This window comes from Labrus bergylta, chromosome 11, assembly GCF_963930695.1.
Source record: "Labrus bergylta chromosome 11, fLabBer1.1, whole genome shotgun sequence".
NCBI lineage: Eukaryota > Metazoa > Chordata > Actinopteri > Labriformes > Labridae > Labrus > Labrus bergylta.
The window spans coordinates 16,978,958-17,004,204 of record NC_089205.1 but is presented as its reverse complement, the minus strand read 5'-3'; the positions used below and the strand labels follow the sequence as shown (position 1 = coordinate 17,004,204).

The following is a 25,247-nucleotide window of genomic DNA, read 5'->3' as shown; positions in this document are numbered from 1 at the left end:
CCATTACTGTAACATGCTCTATATTTAATGTGCATCTTTTTATTATTAAGAGTCTGAATTTTAAAAAGGAGAAATCTATGCACTTCAATGAGCCTGCAGAAACCCTGCAGTGGAACAAAAGTGTGTCTCTTGAATGCCATTTTGGTGAAATATGTGAGGAAAAAAGGGTTAACTCGCTCTTAATCCTATTCTCAATTTGATAAGGAATACAGTTACTGACAATATGAAGAGTTCTGCAGCTCAGCCTGACAATCTGTTTAAATCTGAGATCCACTTCTTCTCTGACCTTGCTCAAGAAAAGAGTTACTGCAAACTGTTTGAAATTTCAGGGTCAGTCATTTATGTGGCATATTCAGGGTCATTTGCGTAGTGAGTGGTGGTGGTGGTGGTGGTGGGGGGGGGGTAATTTGCGTAGGGTGCTGGGAGCTGCGCTTTAGTATGCAGCAAGGCAAGGGAGGGAGAGCATGTGACATCCACAGAGAGCCAGGACCCTCACTGACCCCTGTCTATAATTCATCCCCTGGAATATGGGGCACATCAAACCTTGGTTCCTTCCCACCCAAAAAGGGGAGAGAGAACCTTTTCACTTTGTTGCATGGCACTCTGACCCCGTATTAAAGCGAGTAGCAAGAGAAACACTGGAAATGTTGGCGATTAAATTTTCAAGGCCATCCCAGGAGAGCGTTTCCAGCGGGCTCTCCATTGAGGGAGGGGAGCAGACTGAGGAAAGTCCTCATGCTGACAGAAGAGGGGAGAAAGAAGGAGAGGGAGGTTGGGTGTGTATGTCTGAAAGATACAAAATATCCTCCTTTCATACGGGAATGGTGCAAAGAGGGAAGCACACATGCAAAGAACATCCTGCATAGAAACACAACTCAGTGCATAAAGGAGGGCGGAAAGGGAGTACAACCTGTGTGTGGGGATAAATAGAACACTAATATGAAAGCTAGACCGGACCCTAGGGGAGACACTTTCCCCCTCTATCCTTTTTTTTTTTTTTTTTTGCTGTCTCTCTCTCTCTCCCTTTCTGATAGCTGCAGGTATTCAGCTCCAATTCCAGAGGTTCATTAGAAACGCAGATATCAAAGTGCTTCTCTGTGTGTGTGTGTGATTGTGTATGTATGCAGGATAAAAGAGGGATTGTCAAAAAGAACTTACCAGATGTTCTAATCCTGCTTTGATGTTCACGACGTCCCTGCAACACAACAACACATTTCCCCCCAACTGTAAATAAAAGTGCAGACACCAAGCGTCATTTAATAAAAAGAACATTTTTGCAGGAGCCTAAACATTCAAAAAGACACTTATATGCACACAGGAGAGACAGAAAAAACAATCACAAAATATCACCTGTGGTGAACAATAACTGGCTGGATTTACAGCAGCACTTGTTTTCATAATAACTTTGTCTACCCATAATGTAAAACGATATATATAATATATTTGATTAAAGAATATAAGGAAGCAGCTCAAAAACAAAAAAATAAAAAATAAAGTCTTGTTTTCACATGGGGTTCAGGTGTTCAGTTGACTTCATAAAACAAGCAAACCAAATGATTTAAATGAGGATGAAATCTTTCAGATAAATGAAATAAAAACTAATCATGAATTATTCCAATCGTAATCTTTGACTGTGTGTTTGTTTGCGTCAACAACACAGAGGTTAACTAATATTGTCACCTCGCTGCTGGCAGCCATAATAATAATTTTCAAGTACAGAGAAGGAACTCGGAGCTTATTATCTGTGTATTGATTAAAAAAAAAAAAAAAATGTGTGTGATTATCAGAGTGGCGGGGATAGCATAGCGAGGAGGAGAGGAGGAGGAAAGGGGGAGGGGGGGGTCGGTTTTAAAAAGAGCAAATTGGCAGTAAATAATAGATGCAATTTTGGCACGTTTCAAATTTGCAGCAATAGAAATCAACAGATCAAGAGAACAGAAAACAGCCCCCATCCCTGATCCCAGCACCCCCCCCTCCCCCCATCTAACTCTGGCCCCCATTACTGACAACTCCACCCTGCCTGTGTCGTTTCACTATGTTTGTGTGTGTATTTGTGTGTGCACCGAGAGGGAGAAAGGCTTATCGACAGGCTTCAGTTGCTAATGCAGCCAGCAGCATCACGGTGTAAATCTACACCATCTCTAAAATTACATACTGTCTGATCCATCCCAGCATCCAGCCCACTCTGACTACATCCATCCATCCATCCATCCATCCATCAGCTGGACCCATATAACACATGCGAGTACAACCTTGGTCAAGAAGGAAGCTGACAGAATCACCATGATGTCATGCACCATCGATATACACATGTAGATCCTATCTATCAAGCTAAGTCTCTTCCAAGTCAACAACTAGCAGAAATAGGAAAAACGGTCTCCTTAAATAATGCCATTGGACATTTGCGACCTTGTATTTAAAACATGTTTATAGCCATAGCTGTATTGATTAAAGATAGTTAAACCTTGTAGTCCAACCTGCCTGCTGTTTCCTTAGTGCTTGTTCTATGAAACGTGTCAGGTTGAGATGCTTCTGATCATTCTCATCCATCCATTGGTGATATCTCAACATCAGTCAGAATATTTTAAAATATTATATTAGCCCCCAAAAGTTCTACAAACAATAACAAAGCTAATTTGACTGAACTGCCGTTGTACTTTTTAAACAGTCAGGTGACTCTACCGTGATCGAAAAAACAGATCTGACCAAGCCTGAGGCTCAAAAAAGAGTAACGTTAGCCTAGTTAAATCATTCCTTTCTGATGCTGAATCCAGAGCGGCAGTTGAGAAATGTTTGCTTTTGGCAGATGGATATTGAAAGAAACTCCAACTCTTCTCCAACTTGGTTTAGTTAACGGGCAACTCCATTGAAAGTAAGACTGTTACACACTACGCATCACACTGTACTTGACATGGTTTCTTACCGATACCTTTCTGTAGCTATGGCCATTCATTTGAAAGGTTTCCACATGTAATTGCTAATCATCAAATTTACCTGAAAATGAAAACAATATTGGAAAGAGCTCATCCTTATTGGACTGGTCCATTCTGACACCTCTAATAGGTCCAGAACTGTTTAGATATATAGAAGGACTTTATCCCATCCAATATGATAAAGGACTTTTGGATCCTGTGAAGACAGGACTGTAATCTATGTCAAACTTAATCTGCCTTTTGGGGAATTCAAAATGACTCAATCATATTTCTGAGGGGGTTCAAATTTTGCTTCTTTTATTAATTTGTTTCATTTCATTTTTATTCATTCTTAAAGAACCTTTTACCTTAGATACCTAAATATTGCACAATGAAGGACAAACTGAACCAGTCTATCTGTAAATTTACTTTCAAATACATCTTGTATTTAATTGAAATACAACATTTTGCAAAGCTTTTAAAAAGTACACACTCGGTCTCTCTCCATCCGTCAGGACAGATCCTATTCAGGGTTTGTCCACAACAAAAGCCATCCCCACATCATCAGTATTTCTGAGCTATGATATGAAGTATCAGTAAGGCTTTAAAAAAAGTAAGTAAGAACGGTAAAAGGAGGGAAAAGGATGTTTTCTTGTTTATTTTGTGCTCTGTCAGTGAGCCACATGTAGACAACTCAACCACTTAAGGCAAACTTCATCTAGCTGTAATTACATTACATTCTGACAAACACCCCGCCACATTCATTATACATGACGGGCGCTCTGCAACCAGACAGCAAGACATTTGTTACCGTGGTGACAGTGTGTGTAATCCGCTAATGAAGCGCAATTAGTGAGAAACAATCTAACACAGGGGAGACGCAGCACTCCATCTCTCCTCCTCTACTCATTCCCCCCTCTCTTTTTTTTCTCCCCCTTTTCTTCCCTCGCTCTCTTCTTCTTTAAAACGTTCTCCTATTTATGAGCAAATCAATTTCTTCTCTCTGTCCTTTGTTTTATTTTGATTTTGAAGAGCCAACCTTTATGTAGCTCTTCAGCTGCATTTCATCTCCCGCTCTGTAATCTGTTGTCTTGACTCTATCAAGGGCAAGCTGTCCAGCAGCACTGTCCGCACCAGGGCCAGAGGGATCGCTCTATCCATTAGAGGCACACACACACACACACACACACACACACACACACACACACACACACACACACACACACACACAAACACACACACACACTTTACATCCTCATCTCTCTTTTCAAAACATCATATAATCTTCTGAGGTCTTCAGGGAGAAAGCTTTCTTTTTCTCCTCATCTCTCTCTCTCTCTCTCTCCCTCCCCCTTTCCCTGCTCTCTGAGCCTTCAACACATTGATTTCTGAATTACGCCACAATATTAAATAATTAATATACTTGCCATGATTGATGTTTTGCATTAGGCCAATATTAGGTTATCAATCAAAATCCACTTGGTTTAATGTAATAATATTGAAAATGTGTCAGTGCCTGTTCATCCAATTTGTAGTGGAGGCAAGCCAGATAGTAATGGTGGTGTAGCACAAGGCCTCAGAGACACTGTGGCCTGCTTAATACAACCATAAGAGCACATTATAGCCCTGGCACACAGCAGGGGGGGGGGGGGGGGGGGGGGGGAGAGATGAAGTGAAGACAGGGACAGACAGTCATTCTTGATATGATCTGACAGGTTATGCAGACTGAGAAAGCATGGGAAGCATATTTTGGGATGCCCTAAATCAAGAAGTGTAAATTTGGTCACATTCAGAATCTTACTGTGTTCTTCAAAAACTAATATGCCTATGGATTGATTTAATTACATGTGACCAGGTAAAGTAAGATAAAACACATAATAAGTGGATGGCTGTATTTCTTGTCTCTGTTTATATGCGTCGCTGTTGTAGGGTTAGAAACAGACTCACAAATGTCCTTCAAATTAAAGTTTCCTTAGGTAGAAGCTTATTTCTTTTAACAGATCCTTCATAAGAATTGCAGAATCTATAGGCGAGTAGCACAAAAGTTAAGTGTCAGAAGTGCTCTAGTGTCTGTTAGTAGCCCGAGTAGCATCATCCACTATAATTTCCGTGTGCTTTCAATGCAAGACAACAGTCTGTGTGGAGAGCAAATAAGGTATAGGACACATTTGCTGTAATGCAATCGCTTCTTCCATCATCTGGTGATGATTGAGCTTTAACTAATTTCTTGAAACAGATATCTGCTTAAAAAAAAAAAAAAAAAAAAAAAAGGGGAAGCTTTTCTTTCACTCTTAGATGTCGTTTCACAACTCCAACTTCATTCACGCTTCTCAAGTTGCTAGTTGGACTGTACAGAAGGGCAACAAAAAGAAAAAGAAGCCATGATGTCCTCTATCCGTACCCGCTGGCTACACCTGAAGCCCCCAAAAGTTGGCTGTTGTTCCCAGAGGCTAAGTCATAGATCCATTTTTTTTTTTTTTTAAACGTTTTAATTAAACTGTTGTAATATCCGACAAACGACAAAAGGCAGCGATACATACAAAAATGACACAACGTGACTATGATTCCTTAAAAAAAAAGACAAGAATGTTTCATCTATAAAATCAACCGATTATAATGGCCTTCATTTACTTATTAAAAAGCCTACACATTACACAGTAGGTGGTGGTATGCAAGAAGAACCAGATCAAGGAGCCCAGCTGCAGCGAGAGTTTACATGTGGTCACCAGTGAGGATGTTTTGCACCGTGCCAGAGCAGAATAACATGATTGTTGTGTGCCACAGCGATTCAGAGGAGAGGAGAAAAGTAGTAAAGTTTTAACACACCGAATCTTATAAGTCACCTGAAGAGTCGTCATTGCAACCAAGTAGCATTAGCTGCATTAGCATTAGCACCAAGTCAGAGGCGAGTACTGTAGTGCCGACTCGACAGGCAACTGAAAACTGCAGAAAGATCGCAAGAGACAGCCCAAAGGCTAAAGCAATCGATGACAGATTAACAATGAATAAGCTAAATATGATGAACTTCTTTTGAAAATGCAATAACGTACAAATGTATCGGTGTGGGCCATCAGGCGCAGGTCATTATCAGTTATCGTGTCGGTTTTAAAAAATCAATATCGTGCATCCACACTTGAAATAATAATTAAAGACCAGCAAATGTTTGTCAAATCATAATCAATTAGAAATACATTAGGCAGAACGACTACAGCCACATCATTTAAATCCCCCAAAATGCATCCAAAGAGAGCAGGTCATTAAGTTTCAGGCCTCTTTGTGATTCACTGTAGTCAATAGGTTACACGTTTGGGTAGTAAGCTTTCCAAATACAATAACTGTCAGGTTAAAGAAATATATGTGCACACAAGTCCTTTTTACAGCAGCATCTTTGACCTGTGACCCTTTTATCCTCCATCCACCTATCAGTCATTACCTTTGGCATTTTGCAAGATGAAGATCTAAACCTTCAGATGTTGCATTATTAAACGTACTGTAACTTGTTTGTAGACTACCTTTCATTCCTTATGAATCAGCTGCAAACCAGGAAGACAGAAAGCAGTGAGAGAGGGGGGGAGCAGAGACACAGGGAGAGTAATGTACTGTTGTTCCAGGAAATGGTAATTAGTTATCCAAAGTCAATTAAGTAAAACTGGACAAACAAGTGTGAGTGTTAAACTGAGCTCTGGCCAGGTCAATAGCAATACCAATTGAGCCTATCACTGGATCCATCGCACTGCTTTCTCATTCCAGCTCTTTCATCTCGCTTGCCTCTCGGTCTTTCATCCTCTCCAATCGAAAACTCTCCCCTCTCGTCATCTCAAACGAGCGTTTCTCTCGGTTTCTATCACTCACAGTATATTTTCTTTTCGCTGTGTCCAAACGTTTTTGTATCTCCACTTTAACAAGGATCTCGAACGCTGTTGCCTCTTCTTACCTCATCTCCTTCACCGTCTCCCTCTTCACCTGTCATTTTACCTTTGCCCAATCACCTGCCTGCCTTTCATTCCCTACTCCCCCCCCTCCCTCCTCCCAAACCTCTCTGCGCTCTTGCAAGCAGACAATTAATTACAGAGCCAGCACCAGATGAGTTGTCATTTGCGGTCAAGTTTCTAATAATTGCATTAGGTCGACAGGTTTTTCTCAGATGCCCTCCCCTCTCTTTTTTTCCCCCTCTTCCTCTCTTTACTTGACCCCCCCTCCTCCTCCTCTTCCCCCCACCCATTGACACAGCGGAGATAAATATCTTTAGTCAGTCAATGGAGGCGACCGAGGGACTTAAAATGCAGAGGCAGTCATTTGATTTTCAGCTAACAGAGCTGCCCATTAGCCTAGAACTCATCAGCCATGCATCACCTTTCTGGCCTGCTGTCCTGAGTGAGGAAGCTTTAACCCTTTGTCTGCCCACTACTGGCCAGGTTTACCTCCAAATATTCATATCAACCCTTTAACCCTTTGTGGCAACCAATATTTAACTATCCTCTATTAGCAATGGCAGTGTGTGAGCAAAATGGACTTAATGATTTAAACAAATGCTCTTTATATATTACAACTGTGTCATTATAAGTCCTTTGTATTGGTATGAATTTGGTAAAATATCATAAAATTCAGCACTGTTCTTGCAAAATATAACAATGTAACACAAATTATTGTGATTTCATCATCACTTGTTAACCATGCATGGGATCTAGATTAAGTGAAAAGACTTAAGCACTGTTGAATCAGAGGGTCTTTCACTGACCTTGGAGATATTTTAAACAGCTACAAGACAAAAAATATTACATTTGAAGTAATATTAGCTTTTTAGTAATACAATAAAAATTGCAATAATTAGTTTAATCTGACAGTAAATACAGCAAAAGTTATACTTCAGGCATAGACTAAATGCAGAGGTGGACGCAGCTAATCCAAAAATGATATCCATATAGTCTGAGAATAATTCTCCATCTATCAGGATTGATGTTGCAATGCCAACAACATCGCATGAAAGTAGGTTTCAACCGATATGGAATTTTAGGGCGATATCGATATTGGGGAGAAAATAAACCTGAGACCGATAAATCTGCCAATATCTTCTATGTTCGGTCTTTAGATAGATATAGATATGCATATTTATTTATCGGCCGGCTGATTAATCGGTCAGGCTCTACATGAAAGTATGTGTTAGCCTCCTAACTCCTCAATATTATTTAATACAAACATGTATTTATATAAAAGTCAAATTATATCATATAAAGCTTTTTACTGTCACTTCACAGAGTTTTGAAGAATCCTTTTTTTTTGTACTGAAGCTGCAAAAATACATTGTAGGCCCACAGCGGCCTCTCAGCCCTCGACTTGATGGCAGTCAGAGATAGTGAGGAGAAATAGAGAGAGCAGCAAAGAGAAGACAGGACAGTGTAGTGCTGGGAAAGAGACATCATTCATAAGTGTGTACGTGTGTGTGCATGTGTGTGTGTGTGTGTGTGTGTGTGTGGGGGTATGCACGCCCCATTTGCCACAGTTACATGCCTTGTCAAGCGCGTCATTGAGCATTCATATGTTGTTTGACTGCTGATAGAATGGCAGGCATATTTATTAAAGAGTCAATGTGATGGCGACACTGAAGCAACCCTCTGACACACACTCCCGCACGCGCGCACACACACACGAACCACACAATGCACTAATACACAGTCCACATCAGTGACATCTGCCTGTTTAACTAATAGAAGGCAAAAGCTTGTTATTAAGCAGGCAAGGGACAGGCACACACACACACACACACTCACACACACATACAATAATACAGGGAGCTGAGCTTTCCCCCAGGCCTGATTGCCATCTCCATAGCTCCCTTTTAACAGGGCTGCCAATTGAAATTGAAATTGTATTCTTGTGTGTGTACTATCAGAGCTACCTCTCAGGGTTTTATACAGCAAAGAGGAGGGCAGGGGGGGGAAACACACACACACACACACACACACACACACACACACACACACACACACACACACACACACACACACACACACACACACACACACACACACACACACACACACACACACACACACACACACACACACACACACACACACACACACACAGGGAAGGGGATAATGCCGGGCTAAGTCAGGGGGCCTGTCACTCTTTCATACAGAACACACAAGAGGGAACAAAACACAGACTCATGCTTCTATGCTCTCTATGTAATTCTGTGTGTGTGCATGTACTGTACACACACACACACACACACATGAGACACACATAGACACACACACACACACACACACACACACACACACACTTGAGGGGGCTCTACTTTAGCATAATCCCAAAAAGGGTAGAGAAAGGGCAGTTCATTAAAACTGAGGCTACGACAAATTCAGCACTTAGTGTTTCACTGAAAGAGGGTTAAGTGCAGTCAATAAAAAAAAAAAGTCAAAAAGGAGAATAAGAAAGAAGGAATTTGATTTATGGACAGCCGTTCTGCTCTCTCTGTGACACACACACGTCACCCCACATCTGACACACTGGTCAAAGTTGACACACAAGTTAAAGAGAAAGCTAGAAACACTCGTGGATAAAGACATAAAAAAAAACTAATTTGGACATCATCAAGACATTTATAACGTGCAGTAAGTATTTTGTGTCACTCTGAAACAGAAGTACATATTTGGGAGGATATATCATTTATAGGCACTTTTTAAAAAAAACAGGTGCAAGAGTAAACTTTTGACAAAACATCTCCATCTTATTTTTGTACCATCTAAAAAAGCAGGGCTGTATTAGCCATTATGAAAGCCATGTAAGACCTCTGTTTGGAGGTATGTTGTTCAAAATGGAAGTAAAAGCAGGTCAGAAGGGAGAGGTTGTGGGCGTGAGAGCCATAGTATTGGTGTTGTCAATCAAACAGTATTTTAGTCAACTGATATAAGCTTACTGCAGAAGTAGTGCTGTTACTACTGGTGAAAACATGAATATAACACAGAAGTGCAGAAGTGCTAGAACTGTACATAGTTTACCTGCACACATACTCTGATAGGTTGGTCAATTTGCCAGCTATTCTTGATTTTTCATGAAAACTTAGAAAGAAGAAATACTATCAACAACATATTGTTTTCAGTCAAATTTTGATTCTTTCATGATCAAAGATTGTGCATTGAAGATTGAAGATTGTTCAAACAGAAGTTAGCAAATAGATTTTTTTTAGGAAGTTGCATGGGTTTGCATTAATACAACAATTTTGCTTCAGTAGGTGATGGCTAAAGAGCAAATCAAGACCTCATTTAGCTGAAGTAGGACGGATCTATTTACACAAGTATTCAAACACAAATAAAAGATAAAACGGTGAGGGCTTCAGACTGCCCATAGCTGCCTCTTCTAAAGTCGATACACACAAACTTAGTGCTGAAGGGAATTGAATGTCGGGGCCAAGTTTTATAGGAAATTGATTTCATTTTATTGTGTTACATAGAGGGAAAGCGGGACATAGAAGAAGAGAAATAAAGCAAAAGGGAGACATGGAGAGCAATCAATTTCCCGGCGGTTTCTTCAATAGCTTGCGATCCCTTTCATACCTCCCAATTAGAACCTGTCCTAATCAGAGGAATACCTCTCCATTATTGAGATGGAGACAATGACGCTCCCCAACATTTCTGCCCGCTCCAAAACTCTGTAGATTGCAGCACTGGTACACAAAGACTAAAGCACCGGGCTATACGGCAAGAAGGACGCTTGTGTTTAAATCACATGTGGAAATCTTTTGGCTCTCCTCGTGTCCCCAGAAAAACTGACGGGGAACAATGGCAGCCCGGCACAGCATCTGTCATGGCACAATATGAAAAGATGATCTTGGCACAGAATGGACAAAAAAAAAAGACAGGGGAATGAAGGGGAAGGGGAAAGGGAGGGCCAGGCGAGAGGTAATTCATTTGCAAATCAGGCCCTGGCGCTCAGGTCTATTTCAAGCTGCCAGTGGGTGCCAGGAGTTAACAAGGTAATCAGTTTCAATCCTGCCCTTCAATTGTACATCACACCCTCATCCAGAGAATACCCGGCCCTTTCTATAGGGGCAGAGGGGGGAAATAGCAATCTGTCTGCCGGCTGGCTGCACACACACAATACACACACACACAATACACACACACACACACACACACACACACCTGAACACAAGTGTGTACATATATACAAGCACCCACGCATTGGAACACACAAATGTGCATGGACAGTTTATTAATAACCATGAAAGTGCAACATGTTTCTTAACACGCAGCTAGACCCAGAAACACAGCACCAACAATTAGACCATTAATGAAATGAATCAAAGAAGTTTGATAACCTTTCAAGTCACTCAATAAAGGAAACGTGCCACATTTTTGTAGGTTGCAGTTTCTTACACTGGAGGATTTTATGATTTTCTGTGTTGTATAGAGATTACATTTCACTACCTTTGAGTTTTGGACAGTTTGGAGGGTAAAAAAAAAAAAGATAAAGCCATAGGATGTCAGATCTCCAAAGATACATTTATTTTTGATCGTAATCAAGCAAAAAAAATGATCTAGACATTAAATGGATAAAGAAAAACAAGTGTTGGTTGCAGAAAACACAAAGCAGAGACAAATGCATCTGCAGTGTCTCCCTTTGTAGTTTTTCTTAAAAAGAGTGCATAGTTTCTGTACAGTTTATTTTTTTCTTAGTTTTTACTACAACTTCTAATTTCTTTATATACTTTTTCCTTGGGAGAAATGCACAACAATGTCAATGTACCGTCCTGTACCTTTGCAAATGGCAATAAACATCTAATCAAAATATTTATTTCACATTTCCATTCTGCTCTGTGTAGCTGTCTTTATTTTCTATGTTACAATTTGCTGCCATCCAACGTGTAATGAGAAAAGGGAAATTATTAGAAACATAATAAATGATCTGCCTTTTTCCTTCAGAGTTTAAACAGGAACTTGGAAATAAACGTCTTCAACTGTCTGACATTTCCGTCCTTCAAACGTAACCTTCTCTGATTTAGACTAATTCTGTGGTTAAAAAAACAAAACAAAAAAAACAACTGGCACCATTAGTGTTTTTTCCTCACAGAAGTGGTATGTTAGCATTGGGGATGATGTTGTTCAGAGGCTAAATGTGGCCCATGTAGAATAGTAGAAAGAAAAACAGCTAGCTAAACGTGTCCTAATCCTTTCTTCCTCTCTCTGTCTCGCTCTCTTTAGCCTGTGTCAGCTGTAACCGGCTGGCAGAAAGGCAGTTACCCCCGGTTTGTCCCTCATCTGCATAATCAATATGACAACCTTATTTTTCTGATGCAAACAGGATTTTGCCGCTGAGCTGGGCTTGTTGATGTGTGTGTATGTGTGTGTGTGTGTGAGAGAGAGAGAGAGAGTGCCCAGTCTGCTTCTGGCCAGCCTCAGTCATGGCCCTCTTTAGCCCTTAATTAGATTAGGTGCGATTATCCCAGCTCTACCTTACAAGTGTACAGGCGGGATAAAGTGGCCACAAAGGCCGGCCTGTCACCGGGAGCGGGCTGTGGTCTGCAGGTTATCAAGGTCCGGGGAGACACAGCGTACATTGTTATTCATATCATCTACACAGCGTTTTCTGCCGTGCCTTTTTCACTTCTCTTCACACACTGAGCCACCTCACCCCCCCCCCCCCCCCCCCCCCCCCCCTCCAAGTCTGTGGTGTCAAACTGGTGTAATCACTGGCCAGGGTAAGTCTCTTTTTTTTTTCTCTCTCTCTCTCTCTCTGTCTGTTTTCTGTCTGTCCGTCAGAAGACAAAACAACATGGCCCCGAGCGCTCTGCAGTCTGGCCGACAGGGAGAGATGTCAGGAGTGTGTGTGTGTGTGTGTGTGTGTGTGTGTGTGTGTGTGTCTGTGTGTCTGTGTGTGCGCGTCTGTATACTTCAAGGAAAAGTGGTACAAAGAAAAAGTTAACCCGAGTCTCACCCTAACTCAAACAGACGAAAGAACACGGAACAGACTTAGACGCGCACACTCAGATGACTTGGACGGGTCGGTTGCTGCAGTTGACATGCTGACAACTTGAGCCTGAAATCCTCCCTATGAAGACCTGAGTCTAGGCCCTTCAAGTCAACACATCATGTTCTCACTAAATATCTGGTCGAATGTTTAAATCTGTTTACTAACTGTGCAAATACAAATGACCAGATTCTACAATCATCTTCTCAAGGAAAATGTCCTCTTTGTCTACTCTGTCTTAAGACAAAATGTAACCCTCTTTATTTTCAGCTTCTTTGGTTAAAAATGTTCACATCTCTCTCCTGTCCCAAAAAGTTCTTAGTCAAAGATGAAAATAAAAGATGTATATATAGTGGCAAAAAAAGCCAAAAAAAAAGGAGCTCCAAAAGCATCATTTAGTTGGAGTCTTATGGGTCTGAAAATGTGGGGAGAACTATTTTCTTTTATGTGTAAAATACGCCACCATTTTCCCTTCAAAATAAACATTTTCACAAAGACTTTCCCACTCCCAGATTTTAGCCTGTGTGCATCAGGCAGTGTGTATGTGAAGGAAAAAATGAATTATTTGACTGTGTTGATTAGACGGCAGTGCCCAGGATATTTATTCACAAATGTACATAGTTTCCATGCCGTCAGATTTGGACACAGGAGGAGGGAGAACCAGGGAGGAGCGGTCAAATCAAAAATGAGGGGGGGGGGGGGGGGGGGGGGGCACTGAATGAAGGCTCAAAGCTGAGAGGAAAGGAAAAAATGCAGTGGTCGGGCAGCGAGAAAGAGCAAAGTTTCTGACCTGCACTAAAAGACCAGAAACAAAAGGAACGAGTCACCAACAACCACAATCCCGACTCTCAACATAACTGTCTTGCAGTCAACCCCGACCTTAAAGTAAACAAACATGGTGGATGACGGTAAAGGAAGAATTTGCAATAGTTGAGACTATTTCAACTGTAAATTCACAAAGTCAAACTATGGATAAAGACGGCGCGGAGAAGGCGTGAAGATGGGCTGCAAGTAAAAATTGCTGCCGTTGTTCTTCCTTGTTCGGTCAGCTTGCTTCCCAATTGGTTATAATTACGATCCGTGTCACCTTCCACAGAGCGCGCGCTTGGCTTTCCTCAGGGTTCAAACCCACACAACATGAGATCGGATCGTAAATATTGAACAGGTTTAATATTTACGATTTGGAATCGGGGCAGCCCCAACAGCCTTCCGAGCAGATCGGATAGCTCTTAACGCACAACACACCACAGGACAATCTGGCAATATCAAATTTTAGAACCATTCAAAAAATTGGGACTTTGCTTGGAATTGTCGGGAAGGTGGGAAATCAGGCTCTAAATTGGCCCGATTATCTTGTAGTGAACCTCGCTTAAGTGGTCAAACCAGATATCACACGTAATGAGAGAACGCATGAGGTAGTGGCTGTGAGCAAAACTAGTCCATTGGACTGAATGCAAGCATAGAATGCCTGTACAGTTTGACAGCAGCAGATTTGACTTTGTTGCATATTTGAGTTAGTCTTACACCCAGCCCTACTCATGATAATGTAGAGGAGTAACTCAATATGTATTTGAATTAAGCTTAATGCCTTTAAGTTGATATTTTACAGACATGTCTTATTTTATGAGAAACCACATGACAAACGGTGCTTATCAAGACAAGTCATGTACAATTTTCTTAAATTACGTACAAATCTTCCTTTTATAAAATCTATTTATACTTAAAACAAGATCAGTTTCATTTTCATTTTCATTTTACGTTACTTTGAATAATCTCGTGATTATCTTCACTTTATTGGTTTGCTCTCGGTAAACTTCACATGTTGAACAGAGATAAGAACGATGATGACCTTCTGGCAAAGTGGACGGCAGAAAACAGTCAGCATGGTGTTTCTGTGCGTATGAGAGGTATACTGAGACACGAGGTATAAAACCTGCAGAGTTGAGTCTAGCGAGAAAGAAAGAACGAGTACATGAGGCCGAAGGAGAGCAAGAGTGAGCGAGGCATTAGTTCAAATGAATTAAATATCGGCCGTGATATCTGACCTTGTGCTGAAAAGTGTCAGGAAAGATGGGTAAAAAAAAAGGGAGGATAAAGAGAAGACTTACACATGATGCAGATAAGTCACCATCAATAGGCACAGTGTACAACAACAACAACAACAACTCTATTAGTGGTGATATAGGACAAGTACATCTTTGCCTCTTTTTTGTTACAGCTCATCATTTTGAGAGAGAAAATACAAGAAAAATGGCCGTCGATTTGAAACCTCCGCTGAGAATGATTATTATGTGCTTCTCTCAGGCAATATTTACTTCCACAACTGAGTTATGGTACTTAACTGTATGTCTGGAGCGCCGTTGTTTGCCCAGTCTGAAGGAGGTATTCTTTTAATGATCAATGCCATTAGGCAGGACCTGCAGAGTCTTATTTCTGTCTCAGAGCAGCAGAGGTCAAGTGCATGACGAAAGGTACTCTCTTAACTGAGAACTTGTCTGACTCTCTTCTCTTTGTTACTTTGTCTGCTCTCTCCAACACAAACGAACATCTCTCTCTCTCTGTAATGTATTCCTTCTCATAAAGACTTAAGTCGACACCTTTCCTTGCCCCGGGTGCAGATGAATAAGCGCCGGAGTCTGGAGAAAATTAAACATTAACGGTGTGTCTCTTTTACACATCATTCTCCATAACAATCTCCTCGTTTAGCTCCCCTCCGCGCCTTCAACACCACTCTGCATCGCCTCGTCCAAAACTATCCAGCTTCTCCAGAGAGAGATGGGGAAGAAAAACATATTTTGTCGACAAGCACATTTACATAACCCTCCTAAATCGGAGCTGGCCAGTCATGTTTGCTGCTCATAACCTGCTGCTCATAATCCTGCCTGCATCCTCCTCTGATCCATAAAAAAAAAAAAAAAACCCCAAGAAGAAGCCAGCCACTTCAACAGCAGCCAGGACTTGCCGTTGCTCACTCCTGCTAAGACCGGAGCCATAAAGAAAGAGGAGAGGAGAAGTGAGGGAAGGGAAGGAGAGGAGAGGAAATAAAAGAGAGGAACAGGGTAATTGGATTGGGGGATCTTCTATTTGGCCGGGTCTGCTCTCTGTCATCATGCTCCAGGCCTGGCTTCTCTCAGTGCCTACAGCAGGTCTCAAACACATCAACACACACACACACACACACAGTCTCACACACACTACTCTAAACGTGTTACAGAGAACTAAATCGCTACCCAGTTCAGAAAGCAGACTGTGCAGGGAGTGTGGAGTGTTTTTTTTTTTTTTTTTTTTTGCATGTGAGTGTTTGCATACTCCTGTAACAACTCACTAAATGGTTAAACAGATTACAGAGCGCGCTAAGTGGATTGTCACAGCGCTCTATCGCTCGCTCAGGGTGTCTCTCCTGTGATTAAAACGGGCCAGATTTCTCTCTCTTTCTCAACACACACACACACACACACACACACACACACACACACACACACACACACACACACACACACACACACACACACACACACACACACACACACACACACACACACACACACACACACACACACACACACACACACACACACACACACACACACACACACACAAATCCACACAGAGAACAGAGAGGGAGGTCACTGTCCAGCATAAACCACATTTCTTGCAGTAACTGGCTATTAAGGCTACAAAAAATATTTCTGAGATGCTTTTCGGTTTCTCTAAGGTTGTTGTGTTTTACACTTGACCTATTGAAAATATGATATTTTAGAAAATGTGAAAAATTGGAAATGCAATTCGTTAGAATTGCATTAACAAACCTCATATTATAATCATTCTCATTTTTAACGGTTTCTTTTGGTAAAGTCCAGTGGGTTCCTTTTTCTTTAAAGTTTAATCCACCAGAAAAAAAAACCTCAGAGTCCTAGCCAACGCATGAAGCTTTGTCTTCTCTTCCTTTTCTTCATAAACCTGAGTTAGCTTCTCTGTCTAATTATCCGGCATGTATGCTCAGCTTTCTGGCTCTATATTTGAAAACTGATCATAACGAACTGGAATAGGGGTTAACCCCAACTTTACTGAGCTTTCTTTGACGCTCTGTGATCACAATGTTTAATCTAGATACTCTAATGACTGAAGAAATGCCTGTTGACAGTTACAATCTATTTTTTGTTTATTGGTGTGCAAAGGGCTAATTAAAAAATGCTAGTTGAACCCAGTGACAAACAGAAAACCATAGTTTTCCATGCAGCAGAGGTCCAATGTGGCAACCGCTGTGCTTTCTTCAGAATAAGCTCTTTATAATGTATCTACAGAGGGACATGGTAACTTCATGGTGTCTGCCATGTTGCTGCAGTAGCTCAGACACACTGAGTTTCTTCTACGTAATTGAAAAGTATACACCAAGTTTACGGCACACTTGTGAACATACTGGCTAGAGGTGTGAATCTTTCAATATCTGACAATTTGATTTCGATGTTTATTCTTGGGTTCACGAAAAAACAAAGTGGTGTTGCCACAACAAGGACATGGAAGCTTCAGTGTTTAGCCAGCTCTGCATTTTTCAAAAGCATCTCCAAAGTTTATACTCGTTTGACCACTTTTTTTGCTCGTGGAGCTAATCAGAAAAATGCAGAGGCTTTTTAGGTCGGGTAGAATCAATCATATCTGAACCAGTTCTCTTGCCCACTTCCATCCCTGCAACACCTGTTGGTTAGCCGCGATAACTGGTCTCATATCATGCAAACAAAGGGGCATCCAAAACAGCCATGTGGGGGTGCCTTAAAACCAACTACATTCTCTGGTCATAACAAATAGACCTTTTCTGACTGGAATCTAAACTTTGATTCTTGCTGGTTTCTTCTTTTGCTTTCAGCGCATGTGGTTAAGCACTGAACTATTTAAATGATATGCACATTTATTGACACATATCTTGTACTTCACGTTCTTCTTCATTGTCTATGCGGTCAAATTACTTACAGACATCACTTTTCCTAGTCATGGCTCGTGTTGTGCATGAACACTAACTGAGTTGAACTATTGTAGCCTAAAACAACATGTGCACAGGTGCGCAAGAAGTGACATTTTACTCAAATAAGTCAACAATGAGTACTGAAGTATTTGAGTAATCTGTGGGTTTAGAGCAGGGTCCTATAGCCAAGTTGGATGATCAGTGGAAAATACAATTTTTTTTCCTGCATCACTGTGCGGGTCTTAACAAGCTACAGAACTGTCTTTTGTGTGTGTAAATAACTGTCCATGTAGTGAAGATCAAGTTTATACTGCCAGGCTGTTTTCTATCCAATCTATGCTCATTATCTGTTTGGAAAAAAGCATCTAATGACTACATACAGCCACAGGCCAAGAAACACTACAGCTGCACCACTCTGTGTAAGCATGCGTGTGCGTCTCTGTTGGGGCCTGTGTGTTTGTGTGTGTGTGTGTGTGTGTGTGTGTGTGTGTGTGTGTGTGTGTGTGTGTGTGTGTGTGTGTGTGTGTGTGTGTGTGTGTGTGTGTGTGTATACTTTGTCCACCCTTGGCATGTAGGCATCACTCCCATTTCACCCACCCTCCTCCAACCACCCAGCCCCCCCACCCAAACAACACACATACACTTGCACACAAACTCCTCTTCTGCATTCACCCATGTCTCCTCTCGCTCCTGGCGACTAGGCTACCCCCCTTGACGCACACACAAATAATACACACACTTACAGCTCATTGATTTAAGTCAACGTGAGTGTATCCTAACCTTCCGAGGACGGTGTTTGAAGTCTTTCTTACCTCCCCAGACCTGCTCCCAGAGCCAGACACAGCCTAGAGTCCTGACAAGAGTGCAGAAAACTCAGACCCACACACAAAAGCAGCAGCAGCCAGTGGTCCCATCCACACCACCCATGCACACACTCCCAGTAGGCTGAGAGGATGCCGCAGGCAGGGGCTACGCGCAAACACACACGCAAACACACTTTCTCTGTGTATTACCAGCACTAATGAGCTGATAGATGTTCAACAACGGCAAAGAAGCAGACAATCATTTCCTCAGAGTGAGGTGAGGAGAGAGAGAAAATCATCGGCAGTGGTTGTGTGTGTGTGTGTGTGTGTGTGTGTGTGTGTGTGTGCACTCTTTTATTTTCACTCTCACAGCCTCCAGGCTTCCAGAGGTTAAGGCTGAGCGATGGTGCAAAGCTAGCCAAGCAGCGGCCTTCAGGTCCTGACGAGGGCCCTGTGGAGAGGCTGTGTTCGGTTTAGCTCGTCAGGGGAAAACAATAATAAGGGGAATCACTAAACTATCACATACACAGAAAGAGATGGGATTGGGCGGGAATGGTGGGGATGGCACTCTGAACAAAAATTTTAGTAGGATGTGCTTTATATTACAGATGTGAAAAAAGAAAGTCCACCCTCATAAAAGTAAGCTATTCAGTGTAAAAGTGCTGCCACTCGCCAGCAGAGGAAAAAGTCCTAAATGATTCTTTAGACAAAGACATCAGAAAAGGCTTTAATGAAAGGAATCCAGTCATTTCATTTCCTTAACCCTAAGCTCATTATACACAATCCAAATTTACATGCACAGGGAAAGGACGGCTCTGTGCTGCCATGAGAGGTCTCCACACTGCCCTCTGTGCCTCCGCTGCCAAGCCTCTGCCCGTCTCTCACTCAAATGACATGAAATTGAATCGCACAGACCGAAGCTCCTCCTGTGACCCGGCACTGACAAGGAGTTCAGCCTAATTGGACAGACCTCTCTGATTCTGATTGAGGATGTGGAGTTAAGGCAGCCAGAAAATGTCCTTCCACTGCCTTGGTTAGCAATTACAAAGGAAGGCGAGAGGTGCACCAAAGGAAAGTTTAAGGACTTCATGTGAATGAAGACGAGTTCTTTAGAGGAGGAGCCCATTTTGTAGAGGGTTACAGAAATGATTGAGGGTATGAATGATGGCTGCATCTAGATGTGCATTAACTTGTGTTTCTTCTGCTATGATTTAGGGGGGAAAATAAATCTCACATATGTGTTTCAGAAACCTCAACCAAATTTTTAAAAAAGGAGCATTAAGAAGGTAAGAAAAACCGTGAGGCCTTTCTGAATGTGTTTTTATCAATGCACAATACGCATAAAATGTTTTAAGACAGCATGGATGTGGGGATTTGGATTAATAAAGTGTCAATTGAAAGGAAGTTTTTTTTCTTTTCACTGTAACTTGTGCTACGCTCACGATGGATTAAGGTTGGGTCTTATAGCAATCGAGTAATGTCTTTTACCTGCTCGTTTGTAAAGTGTCTCGAGATAACACTTGTTATGAATTGGCGCTTTATAAAGAAAGATTGATTGATTGATTGATCAAACTACTTTCACACTTTTGGTTTAGGACCAAATAACTGAGAAATCAGTGTAAAAATTCTAGTGCAGGCTTTCTTTTTTAAATTGTCAATCAACTCACCAGCAGTTCTTCTCCAAACTGAGTCAGTTGCTACTTTTTTTTAAAACCCCATCCAGCAGCTGAGATCACGCACAAAGTTGTCAGATATTCACCTCAGGAGAAATGTCAACGATAACATCCAAAGATTAATAAATGACTTTATTGAGCGTCCAGTTTTTTTCTGAGTAGATGCTTATAGGACTTTTATAATCATAACTGATGTTAATAACAAAATGACACTTTAGAAATCCCAGGGTATTGATGCGTGTTATGACAACATGTTGTAACTTAATCCAGTTTTGTTGGAAGATGTTGTTAAATAATGTTGTTACATGGATTCAAATAAAATGTCTGAAACATGATGGGTGGGGTTCACACATGGGTAGGGGGAGCACAGGATGGAGGAGGTGTGTGGGTAATAATCAAAAAGGTACGCAGCGATTCCACTCAATGCTGAATAAACAACAAAACACAAGCAAGCCCTCTTTTTAAGAAAACTATCACTGAAGAGGAAAAAAGCAAAGAAACGATTTGTTTAAAGGCTGGTTTAAGTCTTATAGAAAGCTCTGATGTTCTCTCTAATAGGAAGCCAGAGGATTACACAGAGCAAAGCTGACCTCCTGACACTGTACACTAGTCCGGGTAAACACACAGACACTCACACACACCCCACAATCAGCCACTTACCCTTTGCCACTAGTGAAAGGCAACACGATCTCTTAACAACGGCTCGTCGTTTTCAATAAATTTTGCATGAAAACATGCCGCTGGAGCACCAAGTTGCTGTCATACTAGAGGAGTGTTAAATGTTTAATGACGACAACACCACCACACACATGCGCGCACACACACAGAGTCAGTGTCAGGGTGTCGCTCTGAGGGGCCCCTCTTTCATCCTGACAGACACTATAAAGCTCCTGAGCCTCTTCTCCACCCCGCCCCGCCATCAACATCACACCGCTTTCTCTCCTCAGCCACCACCCAGCAAGAAACCTGGATGTACTGTAAATGAGGTTGAGTGCTACGGTGTGTGTGCGTGTTTTGATGTAAAGGGGGGGGGGGGGGGGGTTCAGGGGCATACATAAAGACCTGTCCCTGTCACCATTAACAGAAGAAGAAGAATAGAAGAGAGCGGGTGTAAAAAAAAAAAAAAGTGGCTTGTCATAAACAGGATATACTGTAGAAAGCCGTGTTTTACATATTTCTGAAACATGTCACTGCTTTTGTGTTTCTTCTGCTAAAAAAGGATTTGTTTGGCAGCTGAACTGCTGTGGGAGCGTGCGGTGTAAATCAGGAACTTCCACGTCAGGCAGCTCTTTTGGACGCCGATAATATTATTTCAACGTCCACTGGAACAGCAAGTTAATATATATTTTATTATATTATAAGTGTGGTGAAAATTTAAATCAAAATAAAGTGGAAAAAAGTCTTGTGACTAACTTGTATCATTTTTAAATGTATCTCTTTGTCACTGATTGACTGATTGATCACTATATAAGGCCTACACTGTGTTTGAGGTCACTGAAAACACACCTTTTGGAAAACTCAAGATTTTTATGAACTCTGTTTAAGGTGTTTATGGGCTTGTTTCTCCTCGGTTTGATGTCTTTGTGCGACGCTGTCACTTTTATTTACATGATGTAAGCGCAATAATAGTACTTTTTACATGCTTACACATACATACAACGTTGACGCCTGAATGGACTATGGAGGTCTCTGCTGCTTCATACAACACTCTGATGACACAAACCCCGCCGCCAAGTTGGTGGTTTTGAACGGGACCTAGTCGGACTTCGGGTTAAAGGGTTAATTTTTCAACACTGCATTTAGTGATTATCTAGTATTATTTCAATGAGAGTAAAATGCACATTAATGAACAACAGCAAACAATGACTCCTGTACAAACCACCCACTTCACGCACAGCATTTCTTAATTTTACTGGTTCTTGTGAAGCAGGGCATTTAATGTAAGAAAACCAACAGCAGGGTTAATCTATATACTGTTAATGTATAAACATCTAGTATGATGGCAGGTCAGCACCACGTGCTATAGGCTGAGTTATTCTAACCTCATACCTCCACAGGTTTAAATAAATTGGACGTCCAGATGTGAGGATTGACAGTTTAAAATAGATTAAGGCTGCCACAGGTGGAAATGCACAACAAACCCACACATACACACACGCACGTCACAAAGTTACAACACATATCAGCGCATGCACACACGTGCACACTGACAAGCTAAAGCGGGGTCAGGGAGAAAGCAGGAGATTCCTATCAATGCTGAAGGATATTGAAGCCTTAATAAGAAAAATAGATATAGTCTGCTGGCCTAACACCCCACTGTTAGCTTTATTTGTTTTACTGATATAGATCTAAGAAAGGCAATATGTAATAGCTCCAAATAAACGGAGCACTTTCCCTTTAAAAGCAGATCTCTGTGTACGGTTCACACTGAGGAATATTTTACCCTAAGGTCTTCATTGATGTCCAATAAATCATCAATTAGGATGAAACAGCAGTTGCTCAAATTGAACATTTCAATCCATTTATTATCTTCACAGCTGTATGTTCTCTATTAGCAAGAAGGTTTAACGTAGCAACCATTACTTAAAAACAATTTACATTTACCAATGGTGCAAAGAAGAAACCAGAGCATAAAAAAATGTGTCAACGCTTAACCCTTGCTTCTATGTATGCATGTGTTTTATAGTCATGTCTATGTCCAGTATGTGCTTAATACCTTAATGGAGTGTTATTGAAGAAAAGTGTCAGTTAAGCTCGACTGACAGAGACAGACTAATCAGCATGAGCTTCACTTAATCAGATACAACCAGGCGATGTTCCTGAAACAGCTGTTTAGGTTCTGGGAGTTTCACAGACACACCAGTTCAAAGTTAAAAAGAATGTTACTCCATTTTTTCTTATGGACTTTGTTAGTGGTAGATTTCATTGACTAATTGCAATGTTGTGTAAAAAAAAAAAAAACATGATAGGGATGAAGATCACTATCAATGGACAATATGTCATCCTCTGAATATATACAATATGGGCGCGACCACACAACACTTGTAGTATTCATATTCTGAAACACACATATGAGCCGATCAAAAAGAAAAGGCCTCTAAGGTAGTTTGGTTCCTCTGTTTAGACATTTCACTTCTCAAAACCTGTTTCTAGTGTGTATTACAGCCTTTGGAAGAAATAAGCATGCAAGTGAAGATGTTGTTTGCCAATATTTTTGTCCATGGTATGAGCACCAAAGACATTACAGATGCATAAGATCTGGTTATGTTTCTGGGCTTATTGCAGCTGCACCCAGAGGGTGAAAAGTGACTTAAAGTGATCAGACTTCACCTGGTGACCAAAGCATTCTGGAACAACTGGACCAATACTACGACCTAGCATCTACGCTTGTGTATTTATGGCTTCTTCTCCTCCCAGAGGCAATTATATCGCATTACAAGGCCGGTGTAGTCGAGCGCTTGATTGCAAGGGGAAATAGGGGAAGAAGGGGAATGATGGAGTGATGGATGGAAGGATCAAGTGATGGATGGACGGATAAAAGAGCCGAGACTGAGCTCCATATCCAAGTTTGTTTTATATAAACCAAATACTCTGCACCCAATGGACAACACTAGTTTGTTGAGTTTGTGTCTACCATCACATGTGTGCATGCATGTAAAAGGTCATTCGCCACTTACCCCTTTTTGTCTGCCTTGTCTTTAGTCTTCTCCTTGTCTCTGTCTCGCCCTCTGTCCCTCTCTTTATCTCTCTCTCTCTCCCGGTTGCGGCCCTTGCGGCGGCTCTGATCCTGCTCTCTGCTGCGGCTCCGACTCTTCCGACGACTGTGGCTGCGGCTCCTTTTGCGGCTGTGGGTCCCTCGCTGGCTACGACTGCCGCTCCCACTGCGAGAGCGCCGATGGCGAGATTTAGACCTGGAAGACATAGTTGGCATCTGATGAACAAAAAAAACAACTAAAGCTAATTTGCTTCAAATACTGTCACTGTGTTAAACATCGACAACAATGGACGACAACACATTCATATCCACTTTCTCCACTACTGCCTTTTCATATTGTTCTTCAGCAAATTGCTGTACTGTCACTGTATTTCCCAGAATGCTTTTAAAACACTGTTAATGTGACTGTGAGTGATTCACTCAGCTGTGAGTTAAGCATGTGTGGTTTTAAAAATGAGAGAAAAGAGAAGAAGTAGGAGTAGGAGTAACAGTGTTCTAAGAATATGTAAGGCTCTACTACAACGAGTTTCTCCCTGCAAGATTGTATGACTGTAAATAAAAAGAAGTGTCAAATACACAAGAATCACCTTTTTATATTACAAAGAATTTATCACAACCTGGAAGTGCTGTCAATAAGTGTGTCATAAAATAAAATGAAAGACTTGCAAACAGGACCTTCAAAGCAAGAATCCACGAGAACAAAACCGAAACCAGACTCTATAAAATGGAATGTTAATGACTTAGAGATGATGACTCCACATGTTATCACAGAAACAACGTGTCGCACACATCTGTAAACAAATACTCAAAAGATGTTCCTGGACTGGATCAATTCATGCTTTAATGGATGGACCAAATAATACAATTATATATCATATACACTGTGACACGCTCACACGCACACAGACACACACGTTCAAACACTCATACACAGAGAGTGTAGAAATTGAGCCAATTAGGGGCGGGCTCAGAGGAGGCCCTGTCGTCTGTATTGATCCTGACAATGGCCCTCTGGTCTCAAAAAGATTTACAGCAGGAGATTTACTCTGTTAGTTATGACACACAAACATGAACACACACACACACACAGTTACACACACATCATTTACACACCAGCAAAGACAAATCTAACTCATGACTCAATGTACACAGACTCAAATAAACAAAACATGACTAGTTATTAATGTGTCAATGAACCTGCGGTATTAATGC

At 41.4% G+C, this 25,247-nt stretch overlaps 1 protein-coding gene across 1 annotated transcript in view; it reads right to left on the bottom strand.

The window, feature by feature from the left end:
* The window catches only part of rsrc1 (arginine/serine-rich coiled-coil 1), a 118,528-nt gene that overhangs the window by 71,621 nt on the left and 21,660 nt on the right, over nucleotides 1-25,247 (bottom strand). The window contains exons 4-5 of the mRNA XM_020653935.3: nucleotides 23,998-24,231; nucleotides 1,159-1,195 (exon numbers count right to left, since the gene is read on the bottom strand). Coding sequence (XP_020509591.2) covers nucleotides 1,159-1,195; nucleotides 23,998-24,231 — 271 coding nt within the window. The remainder of the gene's footprint in view (nucleotides 1-1,158; nucleotides 1,196-23,997; nucleotides 24,232-25,247) is intronic.